Here is a 25,265-nt window from a genome sequence, read left to right on the forward strand (position 1 = left end):
TCAGCTGTATGGTATTTTTTTTTCATTACTACTTCTAAATGAGAAAGTTTCAAGTTAGATCAGTATGACATCTTGTCCTGACTTTGAGGACAAAAGACAGTACACACAACAGAAGCAATGCACAAACAAAAATACCTTGTTTTTACTTTTGTTTTACTACTTTTACTTTATTCCTCTGACTTTTTGCATTGGTAGCAGTACAACTGCCAAACACTGCGTACCACATTTTCTCTTTCATATGTAATTAAAAGCCTGTATTCTGACTATATCTTACATGTCTTACAAGGCTGATCACCTGAAACTACAATGAAAACAGATTGCAAAAAAAGTAGGGAAGAGCTCTGAAGACAGCATCTTAATCTGTCAAATTCAGCAAAATGTAATGTTCAAGTTAAAATTTAAGATTTTGTCCATTTTGAAAATTAAACAAACAGATGTAATCTGATAGAACTTTGTTTACAATAAACAAGTATGTCCTGAAGCTTTCATTCTCCTGTTACTTAAGCAACTGAAACACACTTCTGAACTTCACAGCTTAGTATGAGCCTTGATGAAACTAACAGAAGTATTTTTTCAGGTATTTCTTAGCACAGCTTTGGAAGAGCTTGTGGAAACAGCTTAAAGGAAAGGGTAAGATTCCATGAACAGGCCACAATATTAACACTGAAACAGAGATGAAAGATTCCTCTGGAGTAACTTAAGGATTGCTGATAGCTGGGTTTTTTTTGCTGCCTGGAACTCTTACCAGAAGCAAAGTATTTTGACTAGCTAACCTACTGAAATTCATGGGTTCCTCACATAAATTAACTTGAAGGACTTAAAGTGGAGGATGATAAACAGCTAAAGCTCAACGAAAATACTGTATTGTATTTGCAAGAGTGTTACAGTTAGGACCCTGACAAAGACACCCGCTTTCTCAGTGCATGGGAGGTCATCAACAGGTGTCAACCAAACACACTTTGGGAGCACCAGGATATTAAGCCTACCCCAATTTTAAGGGTTGAAGTTAACCATTAGAGGACAAAAAAAATAGATGAATGGAATCTTACAACTGTGATTCAACTCAAATCAAAAGATTACCAATTTCAGATCAGACTATGCAATCTATGCATCCTTTTCAGCTTTATATTGTAATTGATTTGCAGTACTAATTTTTCATTTTGCAGGACAGTGGTAGAACAGGTATCATGCTTTCTATGCAACCTTGGTTTTGAGAAAGATAATCACATCTTATTTTACATGTGGTCTAAGACAAGTTCATGTCCAGCTGAGATCAGAGATATGAGTAATACAGAAGTGAAGGTGTCACAATCTAACACAACTTCATCAGAATAAAACAGATCAAGTAATATCTTGGGTGAACTAAAACAATTTAAAATATGCTTACCCTGAAATTACTAAATTCTACTATCAGACACATGTTCAGACAACACAACATTATGAATATACAAGTTTATAGCAGAAGCAGAACACACTGCAATACCACTTTTGATTTCAAAATTCATTCACAGAATTTCCATCAGAGCAAAAAAACCCTATCCACTGGTAAAGAGCAGCAATAATCCTCACTGCAAAAGTACAGGTTGTTTTGGGGGATTTTGGTGTTTGTGGGGGTTTTTTTAGGTTTACTTTAGTTTTTTGGGTTTTGTGTTTGGTTGGGTTTTGGGGTTTTTTTAACTGCATATTCTCAATTCCAAATGGATATATTCAACTGCTTGCAGCCTTCATGTACTCCAGTACACAGAGAATATAGATTATCTTTAGCACAAAACATAATGTATCATCTATACCTCAGAACATTAAATTTAAACTGTATCGTATTGAAAGTCAAACATTTACAGAAAAGATTACCTTTAAAATTTCTACACAACAAAACTGCCCCAAATATTTAAACAAATGGAATTTTTTGAAGTTAACAAGTTTGCACGTCCCTGAGGGCCAGTGATTTAGATTTATTACTTTTGACAGATGATAGACATGACATACACTATACTACTTCTAAAAAAGGGATGTTTTATTTATTGCATTGCCACATAAATGAGTAGCCCTAGCAGCTAGCAACTATTCAATTGTGGAACTTAAAAAAATATTTTTAAAAAATATTTTTCAGAAAAGCAAAATGTTCCTCTAACAGACAAAACACCTTATTTAATTAGCCCTACTGAAAAAGACTTAATCAAGAAGTCATCATAAATTAATACAAGGAGCTAAAATCATCGTGCTTTACCGTTTGAGAACATGTGTCTTGCTCATTATTTCCTGCATTTAATTAAATTTGAAAAAAATGTTACAAAGATACATCCAATCCTAATTCTAAATAATGTTAAAGATTGTTGTATTTCTTTCCAACAGTATGCTAAGAATCCTTTTCCAGTATCAGCACTGATCCCTGTTATGTCTCTGCCAGATGAACAAAGCCCTTTTCTACACATTGATAATAACCAATTATGCTAAAGCTGCCTCTTAACCAGCTCTCTGGTAAGTAACTACGCAGTCTCCATTAGTGGCTCTTGAATTAAGAATTCTTTAAAATTTTATTTATTTATTTATTAAGTTTCAGGCATTATTCCTACAGGGCTTCCACAATTTCTCTGAATTAAATTTTGACACCAGAAATGGATATATTGTCCCTAAAACGAAATTTGTGTGTGCTTTGACCCTGTAGTAAGTTACTATAACAAGAGATTATATATATATAAAAAAGTTTAGTTTTATATTCTATTTGGGAATAACTTGTATATATGCCTGTATCAGGTCACACTAGAAGTCCTGAAATCCACTATGCTGGCTCTGAAACAGCAAACAACAGATGCCTAGAGAAAAGAAATAGCACCATGTGTTATTATTTCTTCAGAATATTATCACAACCTTAAGGGTCACAATAGCTTTTAGAAGCTGGAGCCAGAAGCATCATCTGTGTATAACCAATCTAAGAGCTGAAATTTTAGGAGACATTCAGAGAAAGAAGCCTGCAATACAGCAGATCTGTTATTGAAATATTAGTTTGTTCCTTTACAGAGTAAATTAACAAAGCATTGCAAGACAAACAGATCAAGGAAACCATACATCTGGCTCATGTTATACTGTCCTATTCCTGATACTGATTGATACCAGGCTCCATCCAAATGCAGCTCAGACAGCTTAACAGAAGGATTTCCAGCACCTATTGTTTCCAAAATGTGTTATGGTACAATGAGAACAGATTTCATACCATATTCCTTTACTTCAGCACATGGAAAAGATACTTGCTTGAGGACTCACAGACAGTCTTGATTTTAGTAATGATGTGAAAAGTAAGATTTAACAGCCCTCTAATGCCAAGTACTGATTCCCCGTCAGGGGAAAAAAAGACCAAGAAGGATTAGAATTATAAACGAAGTAATTTCAGTTCAGAGAAAAATCCATCCAGGCAGAGAAGATGAGGAAGAGAACAACTTCCCAATAGCTAGAAGCAAATGCTTGACATCACCTCCCTTTCACAATTTTCAAAGTAGACAGAGGGCAGCAGGGAGGAACATATAACTACCAACTCTAGCTTACAAGGGTATTTATGAGAACATTTTCTTTAATAGTTTAGATGGTTATAATCAAAAAGAAGATTAAACCAGCCTTGGAATCTATTCCAGAACTACTTTGGCTTTCTGTGTGTCTGGGTTTTTCTGATGTGGTTTTGTTTGTTTAAAACATCTTCACAGATCCACAGAATACCATGTAAACAAAACCATAATCATGCAGAAATACCTCCCTCAATCTGAGATACGCTAAAATGAAGATCTGCATGAGCAGTCATATATACCTCGTTTTAATACCCAGGCACTTATGCCATCCTTGATTTTCACTGCTTTCAATCTTTCAGAGTACTTTGTGGGTGGCACAAGAATAATCATTAATACGAATGTTACCTATCCACTCTACCGCTGTTGGTACTATCACAGGTATCTTACTAACACCTTTACCTTTCAAAGGATTTAAGAGCTGGGGGGCAGGGGGAAGCAAGCATATCTGATGTGGCTACTCAACTTTCTAAAGAACAGGCCTTAATTTATTATTGATTTTTCAAAGGGGAGATGGTTTAACAAAGTCAACATGGAAACCTGGATGAAGCAAAAATTGCTGAAAACCCAACCGATTGGTAAAACAGCCATGTGTTCAGTCCAGAAGCATTCAGCAACTAGAACACAGTATTTGTTTTTCATCAATGTTATGGTTTCCATAGAGATCACAGTCGTATCATCATTTTAAGAAATTTAAGCTGAAATATTGTCACTGGTTTGATTATCAACTGATTTACATAAATATCCAGCAAGACAAAAGGATCAGTATTTGAAATCTTAATTCAATGTGAACTTATCTTATTACCATGTCCTGTCAGGGCAAGTAACCCTAATGCATGTTGATTACTTTCAAAACAGTTTAGGGAACTGCTTTTGAAGGAGCTCACTCATCCTCCATGATCTTAAATTCTACCCCCGCCCCTCAAAAGTACATCAACTTAAAAAAAAAAACACCAAAACAGACCAATCAAATTCCTTCTTCCCTCTAGCTAAATTATATAAATGCAGTCTTCGCCCTTGTTAAAATCTTCTTTTAAGGAGTAATTACCAGTCAAAATACAGTTAATTGCCACACATTTCTGCTAGGATATATGCCAGTTCCACTTTTTCTGGAGCCAACCCTTTTTCAGATCTCAGTCTCCTTGGCTTCTTAAAGAGTAGTAAGCAATTGTTTCACTAGCTTGTATGTGGTGACACTGAAAACATACCTCATTTCATAGAGCTGCACAAACTTTCAAAGTACCCTGTCACTGCCCCAAGAGCATTAGGCATCTAGTTAATACTGACACAGTAACACTGCAGATGCATTCAACAACCATCCCAGTGTTCTTGAAAAGTACTCAAGTTTACCTTCATCTCAGAACAAAAATCTTCAGTTGCCTGACAAAACAATCCTGTCTGAAAAGCGGCTCTTTGCTTCATGTTACCTTATTTAAGACTTCTTAAGTTGTATCAACATTTCCAAACTATCAACTGGATTTTCAACCCTCAATCATTACCTCTCCCATTCCCCGAGATTCTAGGGCAAGAGCTTGAAACTCATGATTCATTTCATCCACAGATCGAACCTGTAGGGGGAAAAACAAAAGAATGATCCATTCATCAAGTGTCTTTTGAAAAGTTGAGCTTGTAATACTCCACAAGATTTTTCATAATTAAAAGCACACATAAAGTTTGCTACTCAATCTAGGCTAAACATCAGTTTAGATTTCATGAACAGATACAGTTAGTGACCACTTTAATGAACCACATTAAGAAATTCAGAGATTTAAAAATTTTAATCTTCACATAAACGGATAGATATCACTCAATATGGAAACAATGACCAAATTGCAATAAATGTAAAAAAAACCAAAACCAACCAAACAAAAAGAAATTAAAGAATTGGACATACAATATCCTTGGGAAAGATGATGAGCCATTGCACAAAATGTTACTGAGTACACTTAGTAGCAAACAAAGAAAAACTTCCAAGACACGTCAATATGTTGCTTTTCAAATCTAGTAACTGACTGCATTATCACACTTTCTCATGCCTTCTTCCACAAAATAGCATTCATCCTTCTGTGTTGTCTTTTTCGTTTGTTGTAAATATGAAAGGTATACTACACCAGAACAAGAGTCACTACTGCTACAAACCACCTCCTTTTCCACAGCATGCAGACACAATGCAGTCGGTACATTCTTTCCTTAGAAAATGGTTTCCACAAGGAATTTTTAAAGCCATGACAAGCTTAAAAAATAAATTTAAAAAGGGCAATTCAGATTTGTTTCTTCTCTTCCCTTCTTTCTCAACAGTGAGAAGCAGCAGGGTAAAATGGTAAGCTTATTCAGAATAAAAGTAAAGTTTCCCTCCCAATTCCATTCTTTTGAGTTAATTTCACCTAGTAAACCCATCTATTAACATTTTAAAATAAAACAAAATTAAGTTATTCCATACAGCTGATAACACATTAAGATCACTTTTCAAAAAACACTCAAATACTAGGCAAAGACACAATTTTAACATTCTGGTGCAAACAACTTTTCCAGTTCTTAGCACTGAAAAAGCGTCCATTATCTGTCAATAGATGGTCTAGTCTCAAAATACTGTTATTGCCCCATAATCATTATAAGCCATTAACTTCTGAGGTTGAGTGTCTGTTTTTGAGGAAGAACTTTCACAGCTTAAAGAAATATTCCCTCAGAAAGAACAATTTTTAGTTAAGATGGATTCTGAAACTCATTCTGAAACTAATTCCCAACAATTCCAGTGATCTACTGAAGAGTAAATTTAGTTTCACAGTGAATTATGGTGTGGGTGTGTGTGCGCGTAAATCAGCACCTTGACCTGTTTTCCAATGATGCGAACATTTGAGTCAATGAAGTTGACTTTATTCTTATAGAAACTGAAAGGAAATTTTCATGTATCCTTAGAAAAGCTAAAGGCATTTTTTTCAAATTAAGTTTTTTTTCACATAAATTACAAATAAACTATTTTTTATTAGCTCCAAGGGATAACCAAATCTTTGTGCATGCACACACACACAAAAAAAACAACTGTAAAAGAGGAATTATTTAGAAAGAAAAATCAGAAATTAAAATTTTGAGGACTTCTGAATTTGGATATTACAGTTTCTGAAAACATCATTTCTTCTATAAATGGCTGAGAGAGTTGATTATCTTACCATAAGCCACTGCACATGCTCAAGTCATAGACTTCAGTTTCAATTACAATCAAATAGTAAATTAGCTGTTACCGTCTCAAAAGGTGGTTCTGGTCTAATGATATCTCTATAAACAAAATTTGTAGCTAAAGCTTGCCAAACTATACTTATCATAAACACTACCCAAACCACTGTTAGACAGAAAACAACCAAGCTTGAAAGATGCTTAAGTTTTTCAGCTGAGGTTTTTCTGGGTTTGGTTGGGTTTTGTGTCATGGGGTTTTTGAATCTGTTTGTTTCTTTTGGTTTAGGATTTTTTTTTCCATTATTGGGTGTTTGGGGTTTTTTTTTAAATTTCTGGTGGTTTTGTTTGTGGGTTTTTTTTTGTGGTGCAAGGCTTAATACCAAATGGTTATTTTTCACAACACAGCAAAGTTCAGTAACACGGCCACACGTACTTCCAAAGTCTCTAAGATAAGACAATCTAAGCATGAGGGTAATAACACAGCTAACCACCTTTTCCCTGAACTGCTGAGTCAAGTCTGTGAAACAAAGTTTTCGTACACTGAACAGTGACTTTGCTTACTGGCTCTTTTCTTACAATCATGAAATTTAAGTTAGTGTTACCTATTGCTATCAGCAGCAAGACAAATAATACGGTCCTTTTACTGTAGCAAAGAGGGTCTCCATTTCCGTTTCCATCAAAACTAGCAGCCTACAAAATCCTGTCCCGTATCATGAATACATGTGTCACAGATCAGTTTACAGACTGGAGAAAATACAGGCAGCACTACCATCTTCAGAAGCTCTATTGTCTTCAATGCTAGCCCTATCACTACAACAAAAGAAAACATACAGCATGACAGCCAAGCTAGATCTACCACATATAAAGACATGCCCTCTATCCAGAGGAGAAACTTTGGTTTGGATCATCTGTATTACCAGGAATTTTTATTTTCTCTATTTCAATGCCAACATTCACCTGATTCATATGCTCCAGAAAGAAACATTTTAAATATACATTTTTAATCTCAAATTCAGATCATTAAAAAAACACCCTCTACTTTTATTAATTCCCTGTCACCTAGAATAACTCATAAATTAAAAAAAAATAAAGGCCTATGAAACATACTATTCAACATCTACAATTTTTTCCTGCTTTTGGTCGATTACATCTTTTCCCTTGTTTTTTTCTCCCTCACAATCACTCTGAAGACACACACCCCCTCCATTCACCACCTACCTGCTTTTAGGATTATTTGCTATATCTAATCTTAGTTTTCAGGAATTGAACACTAAAAAGCCTTTCCAACTATGAGAAGCTGGCAATGGTTTCAAACTTCGGATCACATCAAATCATTCCACAGGGCCCTCAAATTATGCATAAATGGGTACTACACACCAAAATAGTTTTCAGGTGTAACAATTTCTCACATACTGCTGTTAAATAGATAGAACAGCTTAAGCATATCCATGAACTTTTACCCTGACGTATCAATAGCAAGTTCTGATCTTTTTCCACTTTCACTCAAACTGGATACAACATACTAGTACGTATTAGTCAATTTTTCATCGCAGCATTAGGAATGAAATTCTAACACATAGTAAAAAAAAAAAATTACATTTTTTTGGTAGACTTTCTTCCTAAAGTTTACACTTTTTTTTCTCTTCCCCTGAATTTTACAAAATAATTTATTTTAATTCTCAAGGCCTATGCAAAAACCTTCCTTTACTCTGGCAAAGATCCTAGTAAGAGTAGCTATCTCATTTCTCCAGTATTTTGCTACTACCTCATACTATGTTCACAGGACAATCCTGAGTGCTGCAACATTTAACCAATAGATCTAGTTCAGGACACAGCTAAGCACATCTAGCCAGCTACTGATGGAGGCAGTCCTTCCATCTTTCCCCAACAGCTTTTACCGTTCCCCTTGCAATGAACTTGGTGATCAAGTAAAATGTTTGATTCAGAAGTTTTCCTACTACTTCTTCCACGCATGAGAATTTCACCAGACGAGCCAGATGAAGTGGCTAAAACACCACAGCGATGAGACCACTATATTTCACACGGGGAAAGCAACAAGAAGAAACTGGTCTGGAGCAAGGTGAAGTAGGAATACCTGCTGACCGGCAGCTACATGATAAACCAGTAACATGAAACTGTGTCCTCACATAACTCAGGACAGAATTCAGGAGGCAGACGACTGGATAGTCATATAGGATTACGACAAGAAACACTGCTTAAAATAATTCCAGTTTCTGGAATCCAGACAGCCAGATCCAGATCTAAGGACAAGTACTCTCTCCAATAACCCTGAATCCTGCCAGAAATAAGCTTCTAACCATTTTCTTGCAAAAGCAAATCTCAGCCACTTCTGGGGGGAGGGGAAGAGTTGGAGAAAAATAATAGCAAAACAAAAATATAAAAGAGAAATATATGAATTAATCTTAGATATCAAAAATGGTTAAACCATCTGGCCAGAAAGTAGGAAAACTATTTTTTCTGCATTAAGAAATTCCAAATCTCACCCCTTCCCTGCAGGTGATTACCCTAACCACTGTGACAAGGAAAAGGAAGACACATTTTGCTGTTGAAGCTGTAGTACTAGGCCAGAAATTCAACACAAAACACCCAATAATTACAGTACTGGCTGGAAAGAAAGGGAAGCTGCTGTTCACATTGCAAATGCTTCAACTTTTTTTTCTCTTTTTTTATTTTCTTTATTTTGCTGTATGACTAATGCAAAATATCTTCCTAGTTTCTACAGGGGTGGCTCTTCTGCAGCATTTATCTTATATATGATATATGTTTATAGCAGAGACTTAGCATTATTAGCAATTTAAACTAATTTAAGAACACAAAAATGGCTATTTTTAAAACACGATACATAGAAACTCTGCCAGCCCTCCATTAAGTTAAACACTGTCTTGTAAAGCCATGTCAGACACTTGATTAGGTATTAAAAAACATAACAAAAAATATTTCAGATGGGTAGCCAGCTTGAAATTAGGAAATAAAACCAGTATTTAATACAGATTAAACATGAGACAGAAATCTATTAGGTATTTATAACAAAGGACAAAATGCCTAAACTGCAAATGCCCAAACTTCTATCGTGAGATACTGCAGTCTACTCCAGAATCTATTTTGCCAAGTTACCTAAACCGTCATTATTCTGGTTTAGAGGGCAGCCAACAGTGCATCCAGATAATAAAAGCTGTTGAGCAGCTGAACAGGCAACTACCAGAATCACAACTGAACTGTTTTGTACACAAGATGGTTACATAATACTAAATATTTTGTGTAACGTTTTAAGAAAACAAGACATTTGTTTGATTAAGGCTGGCTTTGGCTAGATGCATCTTCTCATGCCTCTTTCAAGCCTCAAGGAACCAAAGGTTTGATTACTACCAAAATGGTTAATAAAAGTTGCTGCTCCCAAGTAATTCAAATTCTACAGGTACGCTATGTTCTGAAAAGAGGTAACATTTTCTGAGGACCACATGGAACAACACAACTGCAGACTTAACCAAATACTCCAAAATGTTCAAGCTCCTTAAGCAGTCCAAAGAAACAAGATGTTAGGCATTTCTGACAAATTGTTTAGGCAACCAATTTAAAATTCTGACACATATTTCCATGGTTATAATCTCAAAAGCATAACATCTTCCCTCATTAAGTATTTAACAATTATCATTGCATTAAAATACAGTATTCTGAAACCCAACTTGAACTTTTTGCAGGCAAGTCAGTAATTCTTCAATCCCTGTATTTTAAGCTTCTTAACATATTCTCAGATTGAACTATACTTTTCCACTATATGACCCTTGATACACTGAAACACTTTAACAACAGCAAATTTAGTTTGTCAATTTAGTTGGCTTGGCTCAGCAATCACTCTGGATCTTAATGTTCTCGTGGTTTTTTTGCCTTGTGACTTTGTATTGTAGTTTGAGAAGCCATCCTCCCAGTGCTGAGGCCACCCAACAATGAAAAAAATAATAATATGTAACTACTGGATTTCAAGGGAAGGTTTCTGCAGCACATAGCAAGAGGAGGGGGAAAAAAAAAATACACTTGGCAAAAGCACTGCCCAGTCTGCTAAAAAATCTAAGTCAAAGGGGCAAGGTGATCATAAGACCTGACACTTGCATACACAACACTGACCAATGTTTTGCTTGCTTTCTTTTCAATTGTTGTATCAGTAATCTGGATGCATGCACACAGGAGAAAGTAATTTCCTAGGTTTTTATCAAGTGCACATATATAAAAAAATTATATAAAATTATGCTGGATAGCATCTCAAAAGTCACTGCCAGATCTGAAAATTACAAATCTGCTTGTATAGTCTCCTTGCTGACAGACTACACAGAGCAAGCATGAAGCAGAGGAAAGTGATGGACATCTTGCCACCTGCTTCACAACCACGTGATGGTTTATTGGCCTAACAAGATTCAGGAATCTTGGGTTCTGTTCCCAGCTGTGGAACAAAACATGCTCCAAGAAGTAGGTAATAGCACACTTGTTTCCCCTGAACATGAACTCTTCCATCACATAAGAAACTTCTCTCTTCCTTGCACAGGCTTTCATGCCTGTCTTCCCATACGACAAGTTCCAAGTTTCACCTCAAGAGTGGTAAAAAAAGTTTTTCTAAACTACTGTCAGGTGTCCTCAAGCTCAGGATTTTAAACCCTACAGTCAAAGAGTGGCAGAACTATCAGCCTCACATAAATCAATAACAATGTGTCTGTACTGAAACCAGATTTTGTAACTATTTACACTGTTTGCTCCATTTGAGGAGCTAAAGTGATATATTCCAACACAAGTAGGGAATATAGTTTATACTAAAAAACTTTGCAGGTTTCTCACCAGAGTCTTAATTGTATAAGAAATTATCGACTCAAAAGAGTTTAAGAATGTACAGAACAGGAAGTCAGGGTGACAGATGTTGCAGAAGATTGCAAAATAAAAGTCTAGAGAAGAGAGAGTTGATTAAAAGTTATCTATAATTTTACTAAAGAAAATCCCAGAAAAACTTGTCCAATTAGTTTATATAAACAGGAAATTATTTAAAAAAAACAAATTAAAACAACTGATTGAAATAACATTTATCCGTTTTTTAAACTTTTTATTTAAATGAGCTACAAACAAAGGTAATTCTTAAAGCGGGTCCACTCGTCCTTTACAGCTTGTAAATCAAACTGAAGAACTCTTTCATACAAGAAACTGTACAGGTTTAATCTTCAGTGTGAAAGTTTAGGTGTGATCCCACTTAGTTTGGTGAGACTCTTAACCTACCCACTACTGCACTTCAACATGTGTGTATTATTCTGCATCTCTTACACCAATGTTCCTGCATAAATATACCACAAACAAAAAAAGGAAGACATTACATAAATTCAGAAGTTTGAAAACAATGCTGTGAAATGTAAGGTGAATTTCAGTTCTTGTCTAAACACACTTATTATTTAATTGGTGCCAATTCCTTAATATAGGTACATGACAAATTTCTTTTTTCCCATTTAGAAAATTACTTTTCTTGTTAAGCTAGTCAGTCAGCATCACCTTTCTATAACAGAGTAATAAGTGCTACTGGTCATGTAACGAAAGTTTAGAGGAATTCAGACAAATTTCTAACTATTATTGTTCCATTCTACACCAACAGGCTTTATCAGTTGAGTAGCAACACTCATGGCTACTTCTATAAGGAAACCTGACACTAACTTGCTGCATCGCTGTTTCAAGACATCAGCCTTCCTTAGTTCATAGTTCGCTCTTATTCAAAAACTTTACTTAGTAAGTTAAAAAAACATGAAAAACTTGAGGCTCTGTAGGCAATATATGTTATAAAAAAAGGCTTAAAACTGCCTTTTCTGAAGATTAAAACTGTACAAACCCAATACTTACCTATACACAACCAAGAACTACGGACAATTTATCTCCATTTATGTGTGTTGTAATGATTAATGAGATATGACTTCCATTCTAACAGGAAGTCAACAGGCTTTTCTTAAACATGTTAACAAGAATCAAAACAATTACAACGTACAGGCCTAGAATCGAGTAAAAATTTCTGTAAGTTAACATTATACACTGCAATCAAGACTTTTTTTGCTAATATGTTTTCTTTAGATATGTAATTTATTTCCACTTCTCTATGTGCTGCCAGAGAATCCAAAGCAGAACATTTCACACACACACCCTGAGAAATAAAAAAACAGCTTTAAATTTTTGTTTCAAAAATTACTTATTTTTTCAGAACCACCTTAAGAAGAATGTGATTTTAAGGAATCACATGGAATGTAACTGATTTATAAACAATGTAATTTATACCAAGAAAAAGATTTTGTACATATACACACACCTCCCCCTCATTAAAAGTAGGGCTGAGGAAATTACAAGTCACTGACAGAATTTCCAGGAAACTGTTTTCTTTCATGCTATTGTAGCACTGATATCAGAAAAGTTCTCCCACCCCCAGCAATTGTCGATATATAGCAATCCCCTTCTTTGGAGCATTTACTTTCATTTTCTTCACTCCCGAGTATGGCAGATATATTTCCCATACCATTCATTTTTTCAAGGATACAGTTTTCAAGAACACTAGATTGAAAAACTGAAGTTCCACCAGTAATTCTCCTGCCCAGAAACTTCTAGCATCATGACTTCTCCCTCAAAGCCCCAGTAACCTTTCAACAAGCTCTGATGTTTGGTTGGGGTTTTTTCTCCTCCAGCTGGCAAGAGGACATGCGGGAATATCAATACAGTCTAATCTTCTCAAACTAGGCACTAAAGCCAGAGCTGAAGAAATGGAACTACCTAGTCTTTAGACCAGGGGTCCTCAAACTACAGCCTGTGGGCCAGATACAGCCCCCCAGGGTCCTCAATCTGGCCCCCAGTATTTACAGAATGCCCCTGCCCCCCCCTCCCTCCCCACCGGGGGTTGGGGGGGGGAAACCAAGCAGCCGCAGATGACTGCCTGCCACTTCATCCGCGTGCCCGCCCCCTGGTTAAAGTTTGAGGACCCCTGCTTTAGACAATTAATTGTATCACAGGTTGTACAAAAACAATCCAAAATTTTTAGACTTTTCAATTCACTATGAATAACTAGTTGTTCTAAAGAAAGCTGCTGATAAAACACACAACTTCTCTGTAACACCAACATAAAATGCCAGTGAAAAAACCCCACAGGTTTCAAATACATCAAAGTCTGCTTCAAAATCTACCTTGACTCTTCCATCCTTTTAACTCTGAATAATTTTAAGGACAGTCAGAGAGCAGCAAAGCATGTTTCTTTTAATGTATTTTAAAGAATTACTGTAAGGAAGCATATGTGTTTCTTTCTTTATCTGTCTACAGCAGGGGAATGGACACTTAAACAAATTGCTGCTATCACTTTTTTCAGCTGTTTTCTAAGTATGTTCTCTTTGGACAATATATGTATTCAAACTAACCACATATTTCTACAATTGCCTAAAAGCTGGGAAAAAAAACAGCCAACTGTAAAAAACCTAAAGAGACTACTTCTAATTCAATAAGTCTCATTTCTAATTCAGTAAAAGCAGCAGCTTAGCCTTGGACATTAATATGTCATTAAATGTTGGCCAGCATAGTCCTTCAACAGAAGTCTAAAATAATACCAAAGAATTTGTACTGATGACAATTAAGCAACTAGAAACAAAGGAGGGTATTTATAATTCAAATTGAAATGATAAAAGCTTTGCAACAAAACCTGGTTCAAGGATTGGCATCAAAACATCTGTGTTACAATGGATTTAAAGTCAAGTTTTTCAACCTTTTCACTTAAGCAGCCAAAAATTTAAGAGCACTTACAGAAATACAAAATTTACAAAATACAAAAATTTTAAAGCCTCTACCAGCACATAAACAGCAGAACTTCAGGAAGGCAGAAGCAGTGACTTGACAAAAAATTCCCATGTTTGAATTACCAGCTAAAAAATATGGTAATTGCCATTTCCATATTTTGATACAAAGAGGTAATCTTACAGGCAAAATTTCTTATTACATTTCTAAATTCCAGGTTATTCATTCTAATATTTTTAGATTCTAATTCTAATAACTCTTAAATTCTAAAATTTAAGGGAATACTAATAAAAATAAAGTATTCCCTTAAATCATTTACCTGACTATGTGCTGGCGCCCTGCTTCCCTTCACGTATTTCCCCACCACTGCTTCGCTCCCTATGAATTCCAACCTCCATTGTCTTCAATAAAGGAAAAAAAGCTTTCATATAACTCTTCTGTTACCTTCACAAAGATACACAAGGGCTCTAAACCACCCTGACTTGAAATGTAAACTGCACCAAACCGAGGTGGTTCAGAAAACTAAATGTAGCTCCTCCATGCAATAAAGCAGTCATACACTTTCACATGACCCAATTTTAGTCACATGAGAAAAAAAAATAGCAAACTACATTTTAAACCTGCAGGTAAGAACTTAGATTAAGCAAAGCACGTAACACTGACCCAAATTTTAAATGTTTTTATTTTCTTGGCACCTTTCATAACAGAAGGGAGTAAGAAAATATGGAGAAATATACTGCAAAAACGCAAAATGCCTGAATGACTATATGCAGCCATTTTTTCCCAAGCTTACTAGCTCCCACCACCCTATCCTGGATGTCTACGCTAAACTCTTCTAGAATGCCTAAACCAAGTTTTAGCTTTGGGACAAAACTCCACAACCACATAACGATCACATTTAAAACAAGGCCTCCCTCACAATCCCACCTAGAATCCAGATCATATGGGAATAAAACGCAAAGAAACTTCCACTGGCTCCATAAGCAGCGAGCTCGGGTCTTTGGATCCCATTATGTCAAGCTCCAAGGTGCATGAATGTGCTGGCTGCTTCCAGCCCACATTACCTCCAGAAGCAGTGCTACCATTCAGATTTACGCTACTGTCAAAAATTCCTCACAGACCTGAACCAATCCTGCACAGAGTTACTGCTACACAAGTAAACAGGATAATTTATCTTTATGTAAATCGAAGAATGCACAGTTGACCACATGGTATTTGTTTTGCTGTAGTACCAAAGCAGAGTCTCCCTATGCTAATTATTGAGTAAGCACAAGTCCAAAAGACTGCTTCAAGAGAGCTCTCAGTCTAAGCATAACACAGGCTGATACAATGAGAAACTGAATTGGTAAAGTAAGCATAAAGTAGCCGTTTACATTAAGATACTCAGGAATGCATGAGTGCCAAACATGGAGACATCAAGGCAGGTGAAAATGCAAAGATTAACTCAATAAATAAATCGGCATGAAAAATCTGAAGGAAGCACAAGCACACTTGTGAATGTACTTAATAAAGACACAACTACTAGTGCAATCCACAAAGAGCGGGTAGCAGTTCACAGTTTGATAATGTACAATATGCAGTGGGTGGGAACTGGTCAAGTATCTCACGAGCTAAAACTATCAGCTGCAGTTTGAAATGCTGGTGAAAAAGTCAGAAACTATGCAGATGCATCAAAACAGGAAATGGGATTGGAAGGGGTAATTAAGGAAAAGGCTCTGAAGAACAGAAGTTACATGAAAAAAACTTACTTGCACAAATCAGGTGACTGCAATTACTGTCCTTGTCCTGATGACAGTTAACATTAAGATCTCTATCCCATGCACTATGTGCTTCAAAGTACTACAAATACAAATCAAGTATCTGCAAAATTCAATGCTGTAATTTTCTTCTCTTTAGCTAGGGAAGTGATTTACAGTATATCACAGAAAATTTCTCAATGTTTTTCTTTCAGTTGAATTACAAGAAAACACCTTGCAGTATGTCATAGAAGACTCCTTTGTAGCTGTTTCAAATCAGAGGGCAAAGACAGACAAGTTACCTCTTTCTAGATATGTCGGCTGTCAGAAAGAACTATGAGAGTCACAAGCAGGTAATAAGGGGGTGTCTCAAGTATGCAGGCTGCAAGACATTCAGATTTTTTAAAAAACACACACAAAGCCACAACCTTAAATTTACCTGAAAAACTCATGACACTTGCTTCAAATTATACAGCACTAGTATGATAGAAAAATCTCACCAAGAACTTATCAAACAAGGCTGTTTTAACAGGGCATACAACATTTTCCAAAACAGGAATCAAATGCCCTCCCCCCGAAACGCTCTCCCCTAACCGCAATGGAAAATCCTTCCGATCCTAAGATTTCTTTTCCTAGATTGTGAGCCTTGAAAAGTTTTACTAAACTGCAAGTTTGAGAAGCTACTTAAATCATACATGATTTAATGAATGTCAAATTCATAATCTGGGTTTCTACTTAAGTGGAGCTAAACACTACCGTAATTAATTGAAGAAAATAGCAAAATAAAATTAAAACCATTGAAAACACAGGAAGACAACACTAAAAAAGTTGTTACAGATCCTGTTGATTGCAGAAACAGAAATAAATGATCTTCAGAACAGCTTCAGACAGATGTTAACTTCACACGGAGAAGAAGCCATCAAGCTTTTGCTAAGACAGACTAACAATAAAAGGGAAGTATTTACTACATAGCTGCTTAGCACTTAAACAGATAACTTTCTTGAAAAAGTCTTAGAAGTATTTTGAAAGCACTTTAACATAGTTAAAATTCGCAATTATACTTTATTTTTAAACTTAAGTAAAAGTTCCAAACAAAGTTAGGAAATAAAATATGGACTGCAAGCTCACTTAGATTTCTACAGACAGTTTTAAGTAGAATCTATGAAAGGAAGAACTAATGATTCAGGAAATGCAACTCCCACTGTAAAGTCGGAAACATATTTTGTTGTTCCCAGTTTGAATGATGAGATTATGTTCACTGTTCCAAGGGATGGCTGACTGTGAGGTCTCATATGGGAAAATTATTTCCCCATTTCAATTGCACAAACATATTAACTTATCTTATTTGAACAACAAACAAAATCTTATTGTTTAAAATCAAGGCAAAAATTTTTGCTAGAAGTTATCCGTTTTATCCTGGAGGAAGCATGTTAAACATTTGCACGTTTTATTAGTTTAATAACATCCACACATTTTTCTCATGGCTATATTAATTCTAATAGATCACCATCAAAGCCATGCCAAATACTTGCAAAAACCAACACACAGAGCTTCTCCTCCATATCACGGAAGTGTCAAAAAGCTCCTGAGCTCAGTCAAACTCTCTCCTTTTTTCTCTCCATCCCTCCAACGCATAAGTTGTTTGGTTTTTTTTTACAGCAGCTATTAACAAAGCTTCTGGAGAAGTTTGTAAATTTTAACACAAATGAGTTACAGCAACTGCAGTTCAACCAAACCTCTGTGCAAAGACACACTTCATATTTTTTGTTTATAGCACCACTATCCTTCCAATGCTTTGAAAAGGCTGCTACAATCAAGAGTATTTCTCTGACATTGTTACTTCTCTTCAACTCTTCATCAGGAACTGACAAAGGCTTTGGTAGACCCAGCTGCAGGACTCTTAATGTTTTCACCATCAGTTCCTACTTTTTCCTCTGCTGCAGGCAGAGAGAGCAGAAGCAGCAAACAACATGTTAAAATTTATAACCTGATGTATTTAAACTGCTGAAGTGCTTAAATACTAGGGAAAAAACAGGACAAACAGCTTGGGCAGTACCACACTCTTAGCTCTTCACTTCAGCACATGGGAAGAACATTTGCAAGTACTCCGACATCTAAGAAAATCCAGAGCTTCTCAAAAACCTCATCTCTTCAACTCCAAATATTGCAGTGACTGCTGATCACCAACTCTTTGTATCCTAGGCAATTCTTCATTACAGAAGTGATATGAATTAATAACAAAACAGATCACTAATCTATCTGCAGCCCCATAGGGATGTTAGGAAGAGGATGATGCCACAGTGGACGGCTGTCTTCCTCAAATGCTGTGCTATCTAACAGCTTGAAGCGCTTTTCTGGTCTTAAGGGAAAAAAACTGTCAAAAAACCAAAGGAGATAGTCTATACCAAAAAGTTATAAAGGATAATGAACTAAATAAAAAACTATTTTAAAGGAAAATGAATGAGAGCCAGGGATGGTTATTTCTAGATTAAGAAATTTATACTTAATCCAGTCAGTAACTAGAAGCTCACTGCTGTTTTAATATGAAAGGTGGCAAAGGCAGTTTCTTGACTCAAATCAACACTTGTGGCTTTGACATCTTGCATTAAGGAGTTGTGTATGCATTACCTTTCAGCTGAGTGTCCAAAGATCTTTGGATATCACCCCCTCATGCAAATGAGTGTTCCTCTAGCCTCTGCCCTCCCTTATGCTGCCAATTATTCTGTACAGCCTCTCCCTCTGCCAGCAAAGTAGTTCAACATCCCAAAGTTTCTGCCATTTGGATAACTGTTGTCCATCATTTCAATTTTCTGTTGCTACAGCTGAAGCAAACATAGAAGAACACAGACAGAATGTGAATGTTAACAATGTCACACATTTCTGTGCCTCTTATTCCAAAATGTTCTACGAGCCAACAATAATAGTTTTGAGTCAGAGTGGCTAGTTAATTTAGACAGCAATGTGTCTAGCATACACCTATCAAAAAGATTTCTTCCATCTCAACTAAGTTTTGAATTCCAAACAACTGTGGTGTGTTTCTATGTCCTGCTCTGCTCTTAAATGTGTGACACCTGAAATTTTTCCATCACAGTCCTGGTAGTTTCCAAATTAGCATAATTAAGCCTCAGTCCTACCTATGGAACTCCAGGATAACCTACTTGATCTTTCCCTGTGCTATCAATAGCCTCTAACACTACTGTGTATTAATACAGAATATTTCAGTTAGAAGGACCTTCTAGTCCAACTGTCTGACCAAAAGTTAAAGCATGTTATTAACGGCATGAACTGCCTTCCAACTATTGACACTTCACTTGCAATTCCCATAGTTGATTTCTCAATAATCCCTTATGAGGCACACTGACAAGCCATTCTTCAGGTTTTTAACCAGAGTAAAGATGAAGCACCGTACTGGGCAAATAATTACCTTCACTAAAGATGTTGTCTTGCCTTATACTTGATGATGCTCAGTTCTTTTCAAGACACTTCAGATGGCTTTCAAAAGACCAAGATGTTTCCCTAGTCTTCCCAGGAATTAGTTTCTTTGAATTAGTCAGGTATGTTTACTAACGTCTTTCTTTAGCACTTCAAGTAATTTGAAGATTCTTCAAAATCCAACACCAATTCCAGCCAAGTTGAGCTGATTTCTCTTAAAAAACCAAATTGCTTACAACTCCTCTTTCAACTCACTTCTACATACCACTCAGTCAAAAGTATTACGTACCTTCTGGGATGGGAATGAATACAAGCTTCTTCCACATTCTGCATTTACTTGAATTCACCTGTTAAGGCCTCAGACTTATGACAGTTTCTTGCCAGAAGACCAGTAGAATTTCTCAAGATACTTTAAGTAATCCTTACTTTCAATATATGAAAATTTCTTACTTTTTGTAATTATTTTTGCTTGAACAATCCCTGCTGAATTTAAAATTTTCTGTTTTTGTATTTCACTTTCCATGCATTATGAATTCCTACTGAACCAGTGGGGCTACAGCTCCTGTATTCACAGAATAAACGGCGCAGTCTTGCTGTATTTATCTAAAATACTTTTTTATTACTTTGGCATTATCTTAAATTCTTTGACTGCACTATGACATGCTCAAATTTATGTAAAATCCACAGGTTTAAGATATGCTTAGGTAACACATGTTGAATCAAGAATTTCAGTATTGTATCTTCTTTTCTACTTCTCATATATGTATGTATAAATAAGACAATCTTGGCAACTGGCTTTAGGTTGCCCTGCTTGAGCAGAGGGGTTGCACCAGATGACCTCCAGAGGACCCTTCCAACCTCATCCATTCTGTGTTATTTATCTACTATACTTGCTTCTATTAATTTTCTTTCCATTTTTTTCTCCAAATAGATTAAAAAATATCTTTCATATATTAATCTACAGAGATTCTGTTTACACAATACTCACAGAACACAATCACAACTAAACTCCTTATACAGTTTGCATAAATTTAATTTTAGAAAGCCTTCTTAAGTACTCCTAACTCAAGAGTTGTCTGTTCTTTAAAAAACTAAACAGTAACTTCTGTCTTCACAAAATCCCCCCAAAACACTGGTACACAGAGAACACAAAGAACTGAAATGGAGACACTTGCTGATCTGTACTTGATTTCTTTCTGTTAGTTCAGATTGCTCAGGCAGAATGGGAGCAGTGAAAAATAGCACACCGTAAAGGCAGTATTAAGTCGGAAAGCACTGTTTTCACATGAGTAACAATGCATAGAGTGGCTTCCCCTTCACTAAATTTCTGTAACATGTAAAACCACTGAAGCACTTTAAAAAAAGACAAGAGTAGTTCCCCTGCATTCATCATTCAAGTTACCAGAAAACACACGAGGTTCATGACACTGACCTGCTGAAGGAATGAAGAAATATTTTGATGGACCTAACTGAATTAAATAAAGCTGCTGATTAAGACATGGCTCTGAATCCCACTGGGAGTAGAAAGCAGGTGGCAGAAGAGAGATGCAACTGTTACTCAGCATTTACTTATCTGTGAACAATTTTATCTATGTAACCTATCAGCCACAGGTAAGGCTAGCAAAAGTTGGCCCCTTAACCTGTGTAACAGACCGAACACCACCAAGGAAAATCCCAGTATTTTCATGCTCAGGAACTGTGTCCAAGTGGACAAACAGAATGTTGTAGAATTTTATATTTACAGAACTGCTTTACAGTTTCCTTATAAGTGTAATACAGATTGTGATACAGCATGAAGCAGGATGTCAAGGGGTATTTTTTTTATTTTGCAATATAAGAGGAAGGGGGGGAAAAGTAAGAGAGTAAAACCAGGAAAAAAATACCAGAAAAACCACTAAAGAATGAGAAAAACACACAGATGAAGCAAAACACAGATACAACAGATATTCCTGCTTTTAAAGACAGCAAATTTTGTGTATTCACATTTGCACCTATATTTACTACATTTTTTGAACACATCCCATAAGTCCTTGGGCTTAGGAAAGCACAAAAGTGTGGCACATTGCAAGATTCCTGGGGAAAGAAAGCCATTCTTACCTGAAATTCAGAATGAAGTTTTTAAAGAAAAATTAGGAAGCTGTATCAGTTAAACATTTGGAGTAAAACCTTAGAACTGGATTTTTTTCTTCTAGATTACTACCTGCAAAAGGACAAAGTTGTTTTGATCTACACTTAATTCTACTACTTTACCTCAATGGTTTTTTTACTTGCAAACATAACAAGATTGTGTGCTAAATCTGTATTACTTCCCACAAAGCCTAGCAGAAGCTAGTCTCTTTTCAAACTAAATGAATTATTTTGCATAAATTAAAACCTAATGATTTGATGGTATTGTGATCTGTCTTATTAGTAGGTACAGTAGGTATTTGCTTATTGTCAAAATACCCGACTAACATTAGTTCTGCGACTTCTTCAGACTATGTGACTATCTACCATTGATATATTCTGGGCACTGGTATGCCAAGAACCAAAGTTTCAGCAATACATCATAACGGAGATAAACAGCAAGACACTTGAAAAATGAGTCAAAATAGACCCGTTTTTAGCTCAACTACACAAAATCATCTCCAGTGAATCTAACTTCGTATTTAATCAATACATACATGTAAAGACTTAAGGAGCTAAACACACTGACCCAGCTTTTACAAATTCACTTCCCCTTTGAAGAGATTTGTGAACAAATTCTGTACATAACTTCAGACCAGCCACACAAAGAAAAACTGCATACAACTAGCTCAATACATCACTGCAAATTCTTCCTCAAAATACCATGTACAAAACCTAACAACAAAGCTATGAACATAGGTCTGACACAACCCTGATTTCCATTAGGATTTACATGCCTAGAGCTTGTTAATGGCGAGAAAGACAGCCAGACCTATTACCCATAACTAGGCTTTGCCAATGCCTCAGTAGCACTGATGAAGCAAGCGGTAACCTATCCCAGAATTGTATGAAAAATTAAAACTGAAAATAATCAGAATTTCAAAATGTACACCAGATTACTTAGTCCAATGTACATAAATATATGCTGTAAAAATCTGCCTGTTAGAAAGTCTGCAGATGTGATATTTAGCATACTCAGTAGAGGACAGAGGACCATATCACCACTCTCGAGTTTATTAGAAATAGATGTACATACAAAACAGTTAGCAAAAAAGTCAAATGTCGATTATTAGAGATAGTTTTGCTACATTTCAGAGTCCCACATTTCTTTCTCAACTTCTAAGACAGTCGTCATAACCTCTTCAGAAATATTTCTTCTATGTCTACAACTGTTCTTAAATAGCCATGTTTAGAAAAAAAATCCATTAGCCAATAATGAAATAGAATCTTTAAAGATACCGCTAGAGATGACATCTGGTCTTTATTTGTAAGCTAAACATTTCACATACCAGCCCGAAAAGCTCTTGCCTACAATTCTAAAAGCCACAGCAGGTATTCCGGGTGGGATTCAAACTAAATCTTGCTATAAACTTTTGGTATGCAAGCTGTTACTATAAAATAAATTTTATACAACTTGTTTGAAATTACACCCAAGCAGCTAGAACTTAATATGTTTACATGTTCTGATGTCATTTAAAACTCTCTTCCACTATATAACTGTGAAGTGCCTCCAACTTCATTATTAAAAGCACTACATAACTGTTATTTGTTGTTAAAGGAGGAGAAAAACAAGCTTTTAAACGAAAGACTTCTTGTCCAACTTCTGAGACAAGAGCCCAGGCACTGGCTTTGTGACAACATTGGAAGGGTTGCATTGTGTGGAATAATCAAGACAACAGTTATGTTATGGGTGGGGAAAATACACATTAAATAAGTATTTTCAATTAAATTTACTGAAAAGAGGAGAAAAAAATGGTAACTCTCTTCAATATAATGCAGATAATACAAACAATAAGAAGTATTTATAAAGCATGTCTACTCTACAGCTTGTCCTTTCCTTTGCAGAGTTTCTATTAGAAACTTTTAAAAAAGAAAATACAATGTATTAATGATTATTTCACAGGAGACGCCCAACACAGAAAGCATTTAACATTCAAGAGAATTTTACTGCAATAGACAGTAAATTTTTATGTAATTCACCATTCAAAAAGGAGCATGAAGACATACAAGCAGGAATTCAAACCATCTACTGGATTACTCGCCTCTGTGTATAAAAACTTGGCTAATAAACGTGGGCTTTTAGAAACCACTGTACAAAGAAAGAACAATTAAGTTTTCAAGGAGAATGCTTTTAGAAAGCTCTCCATAATGCTGATTATTCAATGCACACTCACATATCATTAAATCAAGGTGGGGGGCAATATCTAAAAGTGAACTAGAAAGCACTGCTGAAAATCTGATCTAGTTCACAGTATTCAACAAGATGATGTCCTGTTAGCATACTTGCCCCATACATCTGCAATATCTGGCCCAATGAGAACACAGTAAAGAAACACTTGAGAAAATCTTGAGGAAAACACATACATAAAGCTTTCAATGTGCACTACAATCCTATGTAAGATTTAACATATACTGTCATAATAAGAAGAATCTTCTCAAGACAGGCGAGTCCAACTTTTTCAGCCAACTGTTTCTTGCACTATCATCTCAATCATGATACCAGATACAATTATAATTGCCTAGCACCGTGCCAATATCCCTAACATAGAAGAAAAATATATTAAGTTCTACAGAGTGATGGGGGGGGGGGGGGGGGGGGGGGGGAGTACCGTTCCCTATTAATGCAGAAGAAAATACTATTCAAATAACATGGACTTTCCTACGTGCAATATCCACATAATAAACTGTAGAATCTGCATTATCAAGCAGTTTCTCACATGCATTTGCCTACTAACCATTCTGCTGGGACAAATTCCAAATTTTCAACTCTCTGAACACTTCAGAAAACTGTCAGGTGATTTAGTGCCATTTCTACATACATAACCCAAACTATAGCGCCACTAAATTACCATTTCCCTTTTTTAAGTTTCCTTCTCCCACCTGCCAAAGACATTTATATTCACACTGACACAAAACTGAGTTGTAGACTAGAGAAAGGTAGACAATAATTCTCTCAGCTTCTCAACAAAACTGCGACGGTTGTCAACATTCAGTTTTAAACCTAGACGTGACTAAATACAACAAAATACTACGTTTTTCATGTAAAAATGATAGCATGGGATAGTGATTATATTTCAAATGCATTCATATCCCACATACCCGAACAGCTATACCATCAACTCGTGGTAACTAAAAAGGCCTGATCTCTCAGTCAAGATGCAGCAAAGACTTCAGCAAAAGAGAAACTAAAATAAATCTCAAAGTATTTTCTTAACACGTAGCACCAAAATGATGATTAGGCGATAGTTTTACCGATTCTCATTTGCAACCACCTACATAGCTAATACATGCCTACATTATCCAGAAAAGAGCATCCCAATATCAGCTGATATAACCTCTTGATCACATCACATATAAAGCACGCTACACATTTTGGTGTTAAGCCATCTTGCTTCGAACAGTAACT

General features: G+C 35.9%; 1 protein-coding gene across 13 annotated transcripts in view; it reads right to left on the bottom strand.

Annotated features, from left to right (window-relative positions):
• PUM2 (pumilio RNA binding family member 2) overlaps positions 1-25,265 on the bottom strand; it is a 73,632-nt gene that overhangs the window by 41,296 nt on the left and 7,071 nt on the right. For 12 of the 13 annotated variants that reach the window (XM_040599049.1, XM_040599048.1, XM_040599055.1 and 9 more), the window contains one exon: positions 5,054-5,122. In XM_040599049.1, coding sequence (XP_040454983.1) covers positions 5,054-5,104 — 51 coding nt within the window. In that variant the 5' untranslated portion in view covers positions 5,105-5,122. Of the gene's footprint in view, positions 1-5,053; positions 5,123-18,889; positions 19,285-25,265 lie in introns of those variants that run through there. The other variant, XM_040599051.1, reaches the window with a different exon arrangement.

Source organism: Falco naumanni, chromosome 6, assembly GCF_017639655.2.
Source record: "Falco naumanni isolate bFalNau1 chromosome 6, bFalNau1.pat, whole genome shotgun sequence".
Classification (NCBI taxonomy): Eukaryota; Metazoa; Chordata; class Aves; order Falconiformes; family Falconidae; genus Falco; species Falco naumanni.